Genomic DNA, 15,825 nt, shown 5'->3' with positions numbered 1-15,825 from the left:
ATTGAAGACAGAAATGTCCCATCAGACACTTGTCCATATCTGACAGCTACACAAACACAACAGCATAATTATAAACAGCAAATAAGGGGGTAAGCTGGGATTGTCTCCATCATTCCTTCTTAACTGAGACGCCGAACATCTTGCAGATCTTAAACACCATCAGGTCCACTATTTCCTCCTCCTCGGATGGCTGTGGTTAAGAGAATTTATTATTAAGATTATAAAGTCATTATCAGACAAGTTGGTACATTGAAAAAAAGTTTAGCATGAGCAGATGACGTGCAACAGGACAGTATATATACGGTTAGAGCAGAAGCTCTTGGATACAAACCCACAGTGTCCAGGTGAGAATATTGATGTGGGCATAAGCGCTTGTGGGAAGTGCAACTCATTAAGGTATCCACATATGTCAGATCTAGTCAAATTGTATACAAGTTTGTATGTAATGGGGATGTAACTGAATGTAACAAATGTATTAGAAATGAGCAGATGTGTTTAAATTCCGCAAATCAATATAACAATTAACAGAATACGACATGCACACGTCCCTTTTTTTCTTAAAGAATGCCTTTAGAGATGTTTTTAATACATTTAATAAATTTAGGTTGGATAAAGCTTGTGGGATGGAAAACATTTATTCTTAGAGTTCGCCTGCTCAGGGCCTCATTGCCAGTATACCTGCATACTTGAACTGCATTTCCCCATGAGCAGCATGTTGCATATTACCTTGTAGTGCTTTTGCTCGTGACTGAACGCCTCAAGGATGACTGCGATGAAAAGGTTCAGCACAACGAATGTCATGAAGATGACACAAGAGAGAATTAAGAATGCGCCAAGCACTGGGTTCAAATCCAGGATCTACAGATGTGATATAGTGAACAATTACGTAAACAGCTGTTCAACTTATAGTCAGTAAATCTTGATGAAAGCATCACATACCTCTTCGTAATTAAATATGCCAAGCTGTAAGGCTATAATAGCTGATATGGAATCTTGAAGAGTCTTGTATGTGTACAGAATCCAACCAAACAGCAAATTGCTCTAAGAAAGAAATGGTTTTAAAAAGAATCAGTATAATTTTATTACACATTTATATTTAAGGTAAGGTCATAGTTGTGGGTTTGAGCTTGTCGCTGGAATGTCAAGTGGCACAACAGCCGTGTTTTCAGTTTGAAAATGATCTAATTGTGTTGTGAGGTAATGATGCTTCATTCCAGAAAAATAAACTAAAATAATAGAATAAAACAAGACGGAAAGTAGCAAAATAAGTACAAATGAAAAGCAAGTTACACTTATAATAAAAAAACACAAAATCAAGTTGACAAAATTCAAGATATTCGAAGTTGGTCTTCTCTCCTGTATAGCAACATTTTAGAATGTCTGAGGAAACCCACATAACACAGATTACATAGAACATTCAGCATCTTTTCTAGAAGCCCTGATCTATAAGGCAATTATTTTTGTTATATTTATTGTCTTATGGTTTCTGGATCCTCACCACAATGGAGTAGGCTAGGATCATGATGACTAGGACCACAATGTAGCTGGAAATGTCGTTCCATGCTCGCTTCAGTGTGCAGGTAATCAAGTTCAGTTTGGTGTTAAGGCGCATCAGGTGCCACATCTTTATGGTGGCCAGCAGAATCAGGAATGCCAGAATATACCCCAGGCTTGTGTCTGCTGAAGCTGTGTCATAGAAGCTTGGAAAACTAGTGCACAAAGAAAAAAATATTTTTTTATTTTGTACTGTATATAAAAATGTCTCCATTTGTCCATGCCCACCTACCTGTCTTTGTTCTGCTGAAAATACTTCAGATCTCGCTCTCCCTGTATTGTCCTATTGATGATTGCTCCTGCTGCAGCCAAACTTAGAAGAATGATGGCCAATTCCAAAAGGTTATGCTTGCTTCTGAAGTACTGCATTTTCTGTTGCTTGATCCTTTTTATCTGTTAAAAAAAACATATACAATGTTTTAGTATATTATACAATTTTAGTAAATGCTGGACAATTGGCTTTTGACAAATACAGCTGGTATTATAAAGGGAACATACCTGCAAAAACATATAATAGAGAATGAAAAGGAAATAGATGACCTCAGAGGCTACAATGTTAATGCCATCCGTGGTCTGATAAAGACGTAAATTATGCAGCTCGCTGCTGAACTGGAACGCTCCTGTGAAATAACATGAAAACTGTACAATATGTAGATCTATAAACCTTCTGTGTTTTACATATTGTGCTAGAAACATTTCCTTACCCAGTGCTGTGGTTTCTAGCATCAGGGTCACAATGCAGAAGAGGTTGACATTTGCATTGTATACCGTAAACTCAACAAAGATTGCCCGGGTGTATACATCCAACCATGTGTTGTTAAACAAGAACTGTAGCATGCTATAAAAAGGAGAGAATGGAAATTATTTATTTTATTTTAAATAAAGCAGGTCACACAGTCCATCTCTTTTACTGGAAATTTGGACTCTTCAGCACTTGCAATTCACTTGGACCACCATAGAGTAATGGTTAAATGCAACAGCAAATGCATGTCTGTATGTGTAGTGCTTCAAGAATCAGGTTTCTTTTTTAAAGGTGAAAAAAAAAATACAAACATTTTTTTTTGGTATCTTCACAAGAACACAAATCCTTACTGTGCAATCTTAACTTTGAGAAAAAGCCATATTTTATTAATGTTAACTAATGGAGTATGTACAATTACTTATGGGAAACCTGTGAATGTAAAGTATTATGAATAAAACAAAATGTACTTTAATCATTTTGAAAAAGCTGTCACCTGCTTGCTTCTTGTGGGTCAAGACACAGGTCCATAACAAATCCTCCGCCTCTGTAAAAAGCCATGTTGCCCCAGATAGAGTGTCCTCTGAGTTTGGATTGGGTTTGGTATTGCCAGGGAATTAAAAGAGTCTTAGCAATGTTTACATCTACTGAATGATTCCAACCTGGACCATAGAAGCCCATATCCTCTATACCCCAAGAGTATGGTGCATGACAATCATTACCAGCACCTTGCATAAATTTAGAAATTCTGCATGTGTCCTTTTTTACTCGAATCTGCCGAAGACGCGCACTTCCCACAAGCTTTGAGTTTCCATCAGTGATAAAGCCTGACAAGGTAGAAATGAAACAGATTAAAGATATAAGTTTTAGATTCTTAATTAAACCCAGTGTTAAGGAAGCAATTATTTGAGCAAATTCATCTTTCATATTTAGATTGAGACAAAACCTGGACGTTGTCCATAGAGGTTGCTGATTAGGACATTATTTGCCCAGTTAAACACATCTCCAGCCGTCATGCTGTCAGTGATACCGTTGCTGAAGCTTTGTTGAATGTGCTGAGTGAGATAATAGGCATTTGGATCACGCTGACCGTATGTAGCCACGAGTAGTACGCACAGAAATGCCAAATAAACTGCAGAGAAAAGAAAATGTTTAAACAGCCTGCTCTTTCTGTATCCTGTTATTAAACAGAATATATCTTTATTTTCTCTTACTGATAATTTCCTTGAATAATGCAATAGCTTTCAGATTTTTTACATGATTCTCCTTCATTTTCTCAATGTCAGAAGGAGGAGGGGGCTGGTAAAACCTGCTTGTGCTGTCCCTTCTGGAAATGCGTATATCATCAGGATCCTCTGTAGAAAGGACCATAACTTATATAGAGAAGACGATATACAGTGCTTTGTTTAAAGTTTGTACTATATCCTAGAGGTACCTGAGTAGGTAAGTGTCAAGTCCTTCAATAGGCGAAAATAATTATCGTCTTCAGTTTGAATGCTTTTCACCACTAGAGCAAAGAAGATCGCAAATCCAAGGACCTGCCACATAAAAGTTATAGGACAAATGTGAAAGCTGATAACAGGTGGAAAAAACCATGATCACTTAGGTGCATCTTACTTTTATAGGCTGTGTGACGAACAAACTCTCGAAGAATGACACAGAGATGGAAATGAGCCAACTGATGGAGCGCTCTTTTCCATATGTCAGCCCGTACATCATTGTGAAGTAACCAGACACACCACTGGTAGCAGCAATGAGAATCCAACCCACTATCACAAACCACCAGGGTAAGCCTTTCTGATAAAACTTTTTCTTTTTCTCTTCTTCAGGGCTAGTGATCTGGACCTCGTTGCCTATAGGGTTGGAGTAGAGATAAGGCTCTAGCAACTGCTTTATACGTTGAACTTGAAGCACAGCCTGGAGGTAGCCATCTTGCTTGGGAAATTGTGAAGGACACATCAGCCTCAGCTCTTTTTCAAAATTGCGGATCTGTTTATGAATATAGTGCCGATAGAGCTTGTATACTAAGAACTGATCATTTTCACTATCTTCAACATAAGATTTAGCAAGACTGAAATTCTGCTGCCGAATAATGTCTTCAAGTGCAAACAATAAAGTGCTGATGTCTGTTGTTTCAGATTCCTCTGCTGCATTTGGAACCGGACACCTCACTGCCCTGGCCAGGCTGCGGACAATTTTCTTTATGTCCTGAAAAACAATCATTTTATATAAACCATATTAGGCAAATGTATTACATATTAGACATAAATATCACTAAACATTTGATATTAGGATTACTAAAACTAGACCTACTTTGACAACAATTTCAAAAGTAATGTCTGTCTGAATGCGCCATCTCTCTGCAAGTGTTTTCTTCTCTTTGGAAGATTCGGACTTGGATGCTTGAATTATTGCTACTTCTTTCTTCTTCCGTGACCGGGTCATTCTGAATATGCTTACAATTAAAAGGTTGACAGGGAACATAATAATGGAACTTTGGAAGCCGATCATCACTTGTTGTATGTTGAATTTGATAGTGCCTTCAGGTAAAAAAACAAATACTTATATAAATACATCCACTACTCATAATAAGTGGTTAGATTTTGCTTCTAGAATGCTTATAAATTAATTGAAACAATCAACAGTGTTAATATTTTAGTACCTAATTCCATGTCTTGCTCAGCTGGGCTTTTGGGTACTCCCCAGAACATGATGCTGGTTAACATGGTGCAAAGGAGCAGGGAGAAACAGCAAGAGAGACGCTGTACTCGAGTGAAATTACTGTTGGCAGGACGATTTACAACAGAGTACCAGATGTGGCCATCACACAAGTCTTTTGCAGTCTTTGTGAAAAAAACATTGCTAGAGGGGCATCAAGAAAGACTAGATTTAAATACTATCCAACTTTTCATTAATTTATTCATCTTCATAAAACAGTATCTTGGTTGTAGTAAAGGTGAACTATACTATCCGAGAAATACTGGACACAAAGTAAAAAAAAAATACAAATTTAACCATTTTAGAGGAGATTCAAAGGAACCCTAAACATGTGGTACTTGGAGAGGCCTTTATTTGTCACATAAACATTACAGCTAAATTCCCACATTTCCCAGCTTGTTTAAAAACTGGGGTTCATTTACCCGTCAGCCATTGTACAGTGCCCCTCGAACAACTCCATACTCTCTGATCTGTATTTAGAAATGTTCTGTAAAGAAAATTTTGCAACTCACTGGAAACCTTTCAGATCCTTCTCAGAGGCTACAGGGAACACCTTGTCCAGAGTGCAGTCCCCTATATCAATAGCCAACCATGAGTTGCACAAGAAATGCCATATTTGTCCAGTCTCCAGATCCTGCACCATCACCTTACTGACATACCTGATCAATAAAAATTGTGTATTGACTATAAGCGATCGCTTTACATACATATACATCTTCATCTGTAAGTAACAAGATACAGCATTTCTGCAATGATTTCTACAGTAAGAGCTCATTCACAGGGACTTATATAGTGGACAATATCCATAATCTACACATATACTTGATTATAAATAAACTCATTAAAAGAATCATTACTGAAAAATTGCTATGTTTATTTAACATTATGAAAAGATTCTCCAGTGTTAGTACTTTGGTCAGTAACTTTTTGTGTTATGTTATTTATTTTTTTAGCTGCTGAAACAACAATTAATATGTATACTTTTTTCTTTAAGAATGCTCAAGACAAATCCATCTACTCTACCAATCAGGTTGCTCCCCAGAGTTGTCATGCCACAGCCTGATGCTTTGAAGGTCTCCAAGTGAGAAAGGAGTGGTGAGCATAAATATGTCCACCCCTCCCCTAGTAAACACAATTTTTTCTGGATCAGTCAAATGATGGGGCTTACTCTCCCAAACAGTGCCTGTTAGTGTCAGTGTAACCTGTAGGTATGAAAATACAAATGAAACATTTATAATGCAATAACAGGACTGCTGCTTTGAGTGAACATAGAAATGGGAATACTGACGTGAGATGTAGTGGCAGCTCCGTGGCGATGCCCAGTGGTGACAGCCACTAAGTAACGATAATCAGCCAATGGGTCATTATCTTCCAGCACTGTGATTCTCACCTTAAACATGAAGCCAGGACAGAACAATATTTACATTGTGTTTTAAATGATTTATTGGTTATGCTTAAATGTTAAGACACTTTATTGGCAGTTATACCTTTATTTTATCCTGAAGATCTTTTCTGCGTGCCCATATTGCTGCTATAATGTACGCCAGGAAAATGGCACCAACAAAACACACTACCACAGGATTGTTGGCAAATGAGGAAAAAAGCTCTGCAGTGCGAGACACGTCGACCGTGTTGGGCATGACAAAGAATGAGCTCCCAAAAGCTGTCAGGTGAGTGCACAGGCACTGAGTGACCAGTGATGTGGTGTAAGGGCCAACCTGAAAATTAGACTAACTCATAAGAACAACAAGAGCTTGGTTCGAACTCATAGAGTATTGTCTACTAGTTTCCAGTAAGCAATCAAAGACAGCTGGTTCAAATGGGATAACAACGGATGTTTTTGGTGTTAATAAACATAATTAAGAAAATTATAATTTGCAATTTGGTGTTACTGTGCACAACAGCATCACTAACAATTATGAGAAAAGTACACAGAATAAGGAAAAATCGAGCAGCAAGACTTCTTTCTAGTCCAACCTGTAGAATCATACAGCTTATCAGTGACTGTCAATTCAGGTGATTATTCAGGGAAATACTCCCCCAATATTTCCATTATAGTTGATATTCATGTAAAACATACCTTGTTAAATCATAAAACACAGGCATGTCAATTTGTCATTTAACTCACCCTACAGCCACTTTCACTCCAGCTGCTTTCCTTCTCATTCCAGTACTTGCATGTAGCAGCAACCGATGTGATAAACACTGTTACATTTGTGGAATTCACACCTGGTGATACAATAGGCCTCACTAGAAGATAATAAACTCCCACTAATGCCACATCCTTGGGGTTCAGCACCCATGTATAGTTGGCTTCTGTGAAGAAACAGATATAAATCTTCTTCTTGACTGCTCTTTGTCTTTCATTCTATATGAATAATTGTTAAATACTCCACCTCGTGAGTCTTCTTGTTGAGGCAATTGGATTTTTGCCACATAATTGGTGTCATTTGGATAATTTTGAAAGCCCAGATTTAACATCAAAGGTGTCTCATCTGAAGGTTCCAGTTTCACCACTAGTGATATGTTTGGAGCAGTCACATTGATGGCCATGGTACTGTAACTTGTCAGGTTCAGAAATGTTTTGTTTGTAGCCACAGCATCCAGTCTTGGTAAGAGAATCTTAAACCAGAAAGACACATTTAAAAGCTTTTATGTAAATTGTATAATACTTGGTCCTTGTTAGGATAAGTCTCATGAACATCTATTTTCTTGACCCTTGCCTTGTTTTGTCTGGATTAATCGGTTTATTGCTGTTTTTAATCTTTTTGAACGTAGAATCTTGGATTGTGAACTGAATTTGACATTAAAACTTATGAATCTCCTTTGAATTAGGTATTTACAATTAGGAGACATTTAAAGTTAGCATTCTACGATTCCACTTTTATTAATATATAAACACATGAGAGGCAGGCAACCTGAAGAAAAGTTAAATGCTAAGTAACACAAACATGAAATAATAGTTATTTACTTCAATCAAGACATCATTGACCATAGGACTTATGAGATACATGTGATTGATACCTCTATTTCCTCGTCGAGATTTTCCACTTGAATAGTAGAGCCATCATCCTTGGAAAGGGAGAGACTTGCAACTGTTCCACTTATATCCTCTTCTTTGTTCCAAGCAAAAGGGTTTTTCCCAAAGCTTAACATCTGTGGTCACAAAATAGGACATACATTATGAAAAGATCTTAGTTTAATTGTTTTTGCTTTGACATATACAAGATAATGAGAAACTCTAAATCTGAAAATCTTTAAAAAGTCTACACATTTCTTTATTTTTTGTCAATAAATGTTTGCTGATTTTATGCATAGAAATATAGCCTTATATAACCACCAGTCATGAATATAATTGTAAAAGAGGAGGATAATAAAAAAGGGAATAAAAACTTGCACGCATATCCACTGTCTCATTTGATGGAATTAGACCAGTAACTGAAGATGGAAGTGAGAAGGCAGCTGAATTGTCCCCAGAGCTGATCTGGGACTTACTGAGATTGTCTGGGGTCAGTCTAAAAAAGGAAATAAAAACAAACAAATCACTGTCACAGATCTTATGTTCTGCATCCCCCCTTGATATTTTTGACATACAGAGTAACTTTACATGCTGACATCAGAACAATTCAGTCCTTTTACAGTAGCAAAGGATGTTAAGTTTTCTTGTAAATTTAGTTATTTCATTTCTCATATTGTGTCTGGTTTTGTACTGTCACTGGTTTACCTGTACCATGTTCCCTTTACATTGTTGTATCTTTGCAGAGCTGTGAAGTCTTATCATGCATTATTGTCATTAAAGAAAAAAACATTGTTTCTAACCAAAATTATATTTTGTTGAACTTTCTGATTTTTACTCTCTGTTTTTGTCTTTTTGATAAGGATTATCCATTTGACTTTAACTGCATGCATTTTGTACCCTTGCTACAAGGATGCTGATTACAACTGATAGATTCGTTACATGTTTCAATCATTAACTCATATTCATCAGTTCATTCATTCTTTTTTATTTTTATTTATTCATTCATACATTTGCTCATTCATTAAATACTTTATAATATGGTCAGGTTTGTAGTGACCATATTACTGGTTGATGTGACACCAGTCCATTGCAGGGCACCACAGAAACTCTAATTTCAGACTACAACTCTCAGAACAATCACCTATTGTACACATTTAAACTTTTTACACTTGCTTAATCACAGAAACACACAACACCCACACACACACACTTTAAAGGAGACTCTCAATAAGGAAAGTGATTGCAAAGTATATGCTCTCACTAACACTGTTTCATTTGCATTTACCAACTCAACTTATTGATTTATTTTGCTTTTATTCTCTGATCCTGTAAAAGTAAATCACTGGTTGTTGATGGTAGATTGAATCTGTCCGTAACCTTTATTGAAACTGTACCTTCCTGCATCTGTTTGTGACTGTTTCCATTATCACATACCTTCTGACATGTGTTTAAGAAATGTCTTTTGTATTTTTCTAAATTGGTTTTAGCACACTCTTACCTGTTCACATACAGACTAATCAGTGGAGAATTGAGAATTATTGGCTCTGTGTTTATTGCCTTATTCGAGAGCATGGCATTTTGCACTTGGTCCAGTGTCCTGAGTAATGATTCAGAAGTCTGGAAATGAAGATACATCAGTTAGAATCTCTGTTTATCACATCACTCTTTTTATTTATTTATTTTTTTTCAGGTTGGGTGCTTGTTGTTGGTACCTGTTGGTTGCTGTCAGAAACTTTGAGGAGAATACTGACTGAATTAACAAAAGTTGCAGCTGCACTGTTCACTGTATCATAACCATCTAATGAAAACTTTGCATTCTTACTAATACTTTCAAGAACACAGCTTGTGGACCCCTGTGAAGAAAAAATACAGATTAAAACAGTTAAAGTTAAAAGTACTACAAACTTGCAAAATGTTCACAGTCAGTACCTTAGAGTTAGACGTCAGCTGATTTTCATTCGTTACAAGGCTCAGGATCGTGGAAGAAATTATTTGTGTATCCACAGGGGGAAAGGTTGTATTTCCCTGCGCCACCGCATCACACAAAGCTTTAGATATGTTCTGCACCAGCTTTAGAAAAAAAGAATAGAGGTAAAGTACAGAAGGGAGGCTAATATCAGAATTATAACAGAAGTAGAAACTTGGTTATAATGATGGTTATACATGCATTTAAACATCTGTATGAAAGCAGAAAGCATTGTTGCTACCTTTTTTTTATCATCTTCAGTATAATTGCTGTTCATCTGATCATGAATGTTCCCAAAAATCTGAGCCAGATTGGCAGGTGAAATTGTGCCATTTTTTTGCATAGCTACAGCGTCTGACATAACATCCTTGAGAGTGGTATTTCTGTTTGTTACCTGAAATGAAAAGGTATATAGTGTCTCAAGAATTTTTAGAAATGGTCAAAAACAAACTAATCAATTAATTTGTTAAAATGTAATGCTTAAAGACTGACATGAACGAGAAGTTCAGTGCTGACACTCTGACTAGCACTATTCTTAATAGTGATGGTCAGCTGAGTGCTACCTTGAGGCAGAAACAGGTTTGTCATGACCCCCAAATTGTTACTACCCAAATAAAGACCTGTGGAAACAGGATAAAAATGTCATCATTCTTACACGTATAACAACTGGTTTTGAGCATTTATTATTTAAAACATATCTGATTTCACCTTTAGAGTTTCTCATGGTAAACAAGCAAAGTCCAGAACAGCAAAACTCCGGTATTATGAAGCAATTGACTGTGAAAGGAGTGAAGATATCCCCATCAGGAGGGGAAATTATACAATTGGGTGTTGGTAGCTCTGCTATACATGGAGATAGTGTGGTGGTGGATTTAGTTGTGGTTGATTGTGTTGGTTTTTTGGTTGAACTACGGGTTGTGGTTACAGATGGTGTGGTGGTTCCTTCGAGTTGAACTATGTAGCAACCATAACCAAGATCATTTTTTTCAGTACCTGCAAAAAACAGAATAAATAGTTGCTCATAATAATTAGGAAAAACAAAACAAAACAAACAAACAAACAAACAACATTTTGTAGAACCTTTTAATACCTTTTAATACAATAGTGAGGCCATCCCCAATGGTTTGCAATAATTCAACTGTAACATTCAAATAGTTGCCATATCCGAGATTTTGACTCAGAATCATAACACAGTTTTTCTTATTGTCGCATGGATACTCGGAAACCTTAAAAAAAACAATAATAAAATGGCATATAGTAAATGTAATACAAGTGGGCTAGCTGTTATATAGCTATTATAAAAGCCAAAGCAGCATCTAACATTATTATAAAGATTTACAGAAATCCTTAAATAGCTCTATTATATATTGTTTATATTATATCATTATTTTTATAGTGAAATTAATTAAGTAATTACAAAAATGTAATTAAACTTATTGTTTTTTTGTAAAAACTTACTGGACCACCCGTCTGTACATAATACCACTGAGGATTTTTCAAATCATTAGGATCTATTTGTAGTGTCACATTCCTGCTGGTATCTACCTTATTACAGTTTTTCACACATCTAAAAAAAAGGAATTACAGTAAAGATTTTTTCTTTGCAAAGGGAAGTGATTTTAAATACAAATGGATTTAAATAATTATAGGTAGTAGGATTATAGCTACAATGATGGAGGATTACAATTACAATGCATATACCATTATCCTCACACATACAGTAATGTGACATGAAAAATGATAGAAGTGACAGAGGGAAAGAATAAATAAATAAATGAACATTTAAGTAAATGAGTGAATATCATGAATGAATACGTCATAAAAACAAACAACAATAGTTTTAAAAAAAAAGTATAAATAAATAAATAAATAAATAATAGCCCAGTGTCTTACTTGATTTTAACATCACCTTTACAGCTGTCATGTAGGTCTTTGCAAGAGCAATAATTCACTGATCGATCCAATAAATTCCCATTATACTTTAAATAAAAAAAAAAATAAAGGGGGTTAGAGAACGAGAAACACATTTTGTAATGTGATTAGGCATAATTTATCAAATATTAATTTGAACCATTTTCTACCTGCGAATTGCTATTGTCTGCATTTCCTGCTGATAAATTGGGTTCTACATAAAAAACAAAGAATCAGTGATACAAAAAAAATTCTAAACATGATGTAATGTAAAATTTATGCAATTCAAGTCGCAATAATAATGATAATAATAATAATAATAATAATAATAATAATAATAATAATAGTAGTAGAAATAACAGTGCTGGCATTGAGTGTATAAGAATGGGCCAAAATCACACGCAACTAGTTTCTCCATACAGGAGGAGTCTTGAAGCTGTCATTACCAACAGGCTTTTGTACAAATTATTAAATACATCGTGTTCAATACTTTTTCCCTGTGTCATTTCACATTATTACACATAACTTTTATAAAATTTATGGACATCTATGGTTTGATTTCTTTGCATGTGTGCATTGCATGGGTTGTTACCAACATCTGATAAAAAGATTTCATGTTAATAGCACCTTTAAAAATATATTTACTGTGAAAAATTGTGACGTGCCCAATACTTATTTTACCCGCGCTGTATATATATATATATGAAAATAGGGCTCTAACCATCTCTGCAGTGATATTTTATAGACAGGTAACTTCCAAATTCTGGACAAGGCTGTCCAAAGGCTGGTGTATCTGCACGAAGTTGACATGCTGGATGACCATTGCAGTATCCTATGAATTAAATAGACATACAATCTTTCAGTACACACTGGATATGATGGAGGACAATAGCTAAAATGCATACTCCTTTAAAAGTCAATACATTAATCATCACTGCTTGCTAAAACAATAGTCTAAAAGCAAACATCACAGGTAAATATTTGACTTTAAAAGCTTTCTCTTAAAACTGGAAATGGCATTTTTTGTGGCCTATTAGCGTTGACGTTTTTGTGTCTCACTTTTTTGTTTGAAGACAAAATCCCTAGATAATCCCTTTATACAGGTATCTGTATAATGGGTATTTATTTGTATATTTGTATAATGGTTTGTTTTAAAATCCATGCTGTATGAGTGTAATTCGACACGAATGGATACGCATGAACTCCAGAACAAACGAACATGAGCTTTAGGACAATGTCCATTTTTAAACATGCTATTGAAATCAAATCTAATTGAATTAAACATCAGCCAAATTTTTCAGCATGAAAAAAATTTTGAGTGTGTGTCTTTGGAAAAAATAAAGTGACATTTGTCTATCATCCTGTTTAGGGTAAAGTACCATTTGATAATTATTTTTTTAAGAATGTTCAGTAAACTTTATTTTGCTCTGTGGACTGGTTCAAAAGGACATACCTGATACTTCATTCAGCACATTCTGCCAACTGCACCCTTCCAGTACAGTTGTGACAGTTAAGAGAGTTTGGTTGGCTTTGCAGTAGTATGCTGTTTGCCTTCCATAGAAGCCCTCATCAATCTGTATGACCTTACCAGAGTCACAGCTTAGCACTGCTTGGTTGTCCACACAGACTAGACTCTGTCCCAACTCTGAACAAAAGCAAAAAATGAAAATACACTCCATATAAAATGTGCTTTGTTTGTTAAACTAGACATAATCTGAATATGAATATGAGCTGAAAATACATTTTCTCTCAACAGCAGCTTAGTTTCTATCACATTTAAATACAATAAATACAACTGCCACAATAAAGCTAATTCATTTTTGCATCACATAACATCACATAAAGAGAATAAAGATTGCTGTACTAACCGAACTCGCAGATATAAAAGAATCCCTGGTTACAATCCCCTGTTACTTCCCACTGAAAATTGTTTTCTGGAGAGATGTACCCACAGCCAATGCCAAGCAGGCTTTCCCCAAGCTGGTTAGAGTAATTTGTTTTAGATCCATCCAGCCAGGATAACCGATCTATAAGATAGAGCATTTAGTTTTTCTTTTTTTTTAGTCTCATTAAGTAATTACATCAGTCCTGAATGCAGTTTTGGAAAATAATAGACATTTAGATTAATTATTTGGTTTTCTTAGATTTACAGCTTTAGAGTTTCTATTTATATTACAGTGATATTAAAAAAATATATGTGTGTGTACATAAAGCCATTACAATAACATGTAACATTTCCATTATAACAACCTACCAAAATGTTTCAAATAACTTCTACACATTTTTAGAAAATAATCTCAGCCTACTATACCTTAATCACTAATAAACTAAATTGTAATCTGTATTAACATTTCACTCTTTGAACAACCATTTCAGGTTCATCATCACAAATTCCTGAAGATCAATTCACAAAAATCAAATTATTTTAAATGATTATTTAGCCATGTTTTTGGTGTATTTAGTAAATAATATCGCACTTGCTTCATTCAAATAGTCAGACAGTTATTTAAATATGTTTGTTTGTATGTTTAATTATTAGAGCTTTTTTATCGCTGAACGTTCCTTTGAGAGAACACATTAAAGTCTCTTAAGATTAAATTAATAAATTTTACATTCATGTTTAGAAGTTGATAGGCTTTTGAGTTATCATTTGAACTGAACCACATTGAGGTCACTGAACCAGGCATATAGGTTAATTAATTTTATAAAGCATTTTTACAATAGAAAACGGCCAGGTTATATATCACAGACCCAACTTTGGGATCCAGAATCTGTATAAACAGTATATATTGTTTTATTTCTATCTAGACCTACACCTAGAAATGTTATTCCTTCACAAAATATATAGCATAGGTTATTTATTTGTTTGAATATACTACAGAAGATCTACACAAAAATACATACTGTGCAGAATGTACAATAACTAGTTTAGGATTACATCTGCTATTTCTTTTCTTTACACCTACACGTCTCTTTATTCTTTCCTGTATTCATTTGCAGTTTCCTAATATGTGCTACTATTTGTACCACAGCTATTTGATAATGTAATACATTGCACCACATGTGCACTTGTTCATACACATATTTAAATACACATTATATTGCAAACATAATTTACTCCATCATAAAGAAAATATGTTTATATGTTTATGTTAAATGGTGGAACAAAACAGTGTGATAATAAAAAAAGCAAGATTAGATGCAGTATCACTGCGATTCGAAAGCATAAAATGGTGCGGAAAGCACTACAAATAGTTTAGGATTAATTATATCCAGCATTATCAACATTATCTCACCAGTAGTGCTCGAGTTCAGGTTGAAGGATGCAGACACGAACCCCAGCCACCAGTTGTTCACAGTACCATTGTACTGTGCTTTTAAATTTTGCTGAAGAAAGCTCTGTGTTTGTTCATTGCGGATAAAGGCTAGATGTCCTCCGCTGCGCTCACATCCAGCCTGAGCACCAATAAAGCTTTGCTGCTGAGCTACAAACTCATAACAAGAGCCATTATAGCCAGTTTGGTTGTTTTGGCAGAACCCTGTATTTGTGAACCCCACAGCAATTTCTACTGTGGTGAAACTGAGTGCCAACAAAAGCTGGAAAGCAAAGAGACAATGTCTCTCCATCTTCATTTACCCAGACACTAAAATCAGCAGTGTGTTGTTTTGACATTTTATAACGCATGGTGATGTCAGGGCAAAAACCATAAATCCTAAGCCCACCTACCTGATCATTTACTTAGCAACAAAGGACTGTGTTTCTATTGTGCTGAAGGTCTAATGGACTCACATTGTGTTTATGAATTGCTTTTGTATGTAGCAGTGAGAATACAATCTGAGGTAAAAGCATGCTCAGTCAGAGATGGATCTCAGACAAGGATTTAAGGGTAAAGTTTTTTTTAACAAAATATATTTCAC

The 15,825-nt window shown here is 35.2% G+C and overlaps 1 protein-coding gene across 1 annotated transcript; it reads right to left on the bottom strand.

The window, feature by feature from the left end:
* Window positions 1-37: 37 nt before the first annotated feature.
* pkd1l2b (polycystic kidney disease 1 like 2b) lies at window positions 38-15,534 on the bottom strand. The gene is made up of 32 exons (XM_046857627.1): window positions 15,204-15,534; window positions 13,776-13,934; window positions 13,361-13,552; window positions 12,629-12,739; window positions 12,068-12,121; window positions 10,489-10,616; window positions 10,238-10,390; window positions 9,960-10,100; window positions 9,743-9,883; window positions 9,529-9,647; window positions 8,409-8,526; window positions 8,036-8,167; window positions 7,408-7,633; window positions 7,140-7,327; window positions 6,499-6,729; window positions 6,300-6,401; window positions 6,035-6,213; window positions 5,524-5,670; window positions 4,956-5,155; window positions 4,607-4,833; window positions 3,911-4,501; window positions 3,729-3,831; window positions 3,508-3,648; window positions 3,240-3,425; window positions 2,790-3,120; window positions 2,259-2,392; window positions 2,053-2,174; window positions 1,787-1,947; window positions 1,499-1,709; window positions 940-1,041; window positions 727-858; window positions 38-190 (listed from the first exon to the last, which is right to left on the bottom strand). The coding sequence occupies exons 1-32, from the start codon at window positions 15,532-15,534 to the stop codon at window positions 110-112; spliced, it is 5,574 nt and encodes a 1,857-aa protein (XP_046713583.1). The 3' UTR covers window positions 38-109.
* Window positions 15,535-15,825: the final 291 nt, after the last annotated feature.

The sequence above is a fragment of the Silurus meridionalis genome, chromosome 9, assembly GCF_014805685.1.
Source record: "Silurus meridionalis isolate SWU-2019-XX chromosome 9, ASM1480568v1, whole genome shotgun sequence".
Taxonomy (NCBI): domain Eukaryota; kingdom Metazoa; phylum Chordata; class Actinopteri; order Siluriformes; family Siluridae; genus Silurus; species Silurus meridionalis.
This window is presented reverse-complemented; position numbering and strand designations above follow the sequence as displayed.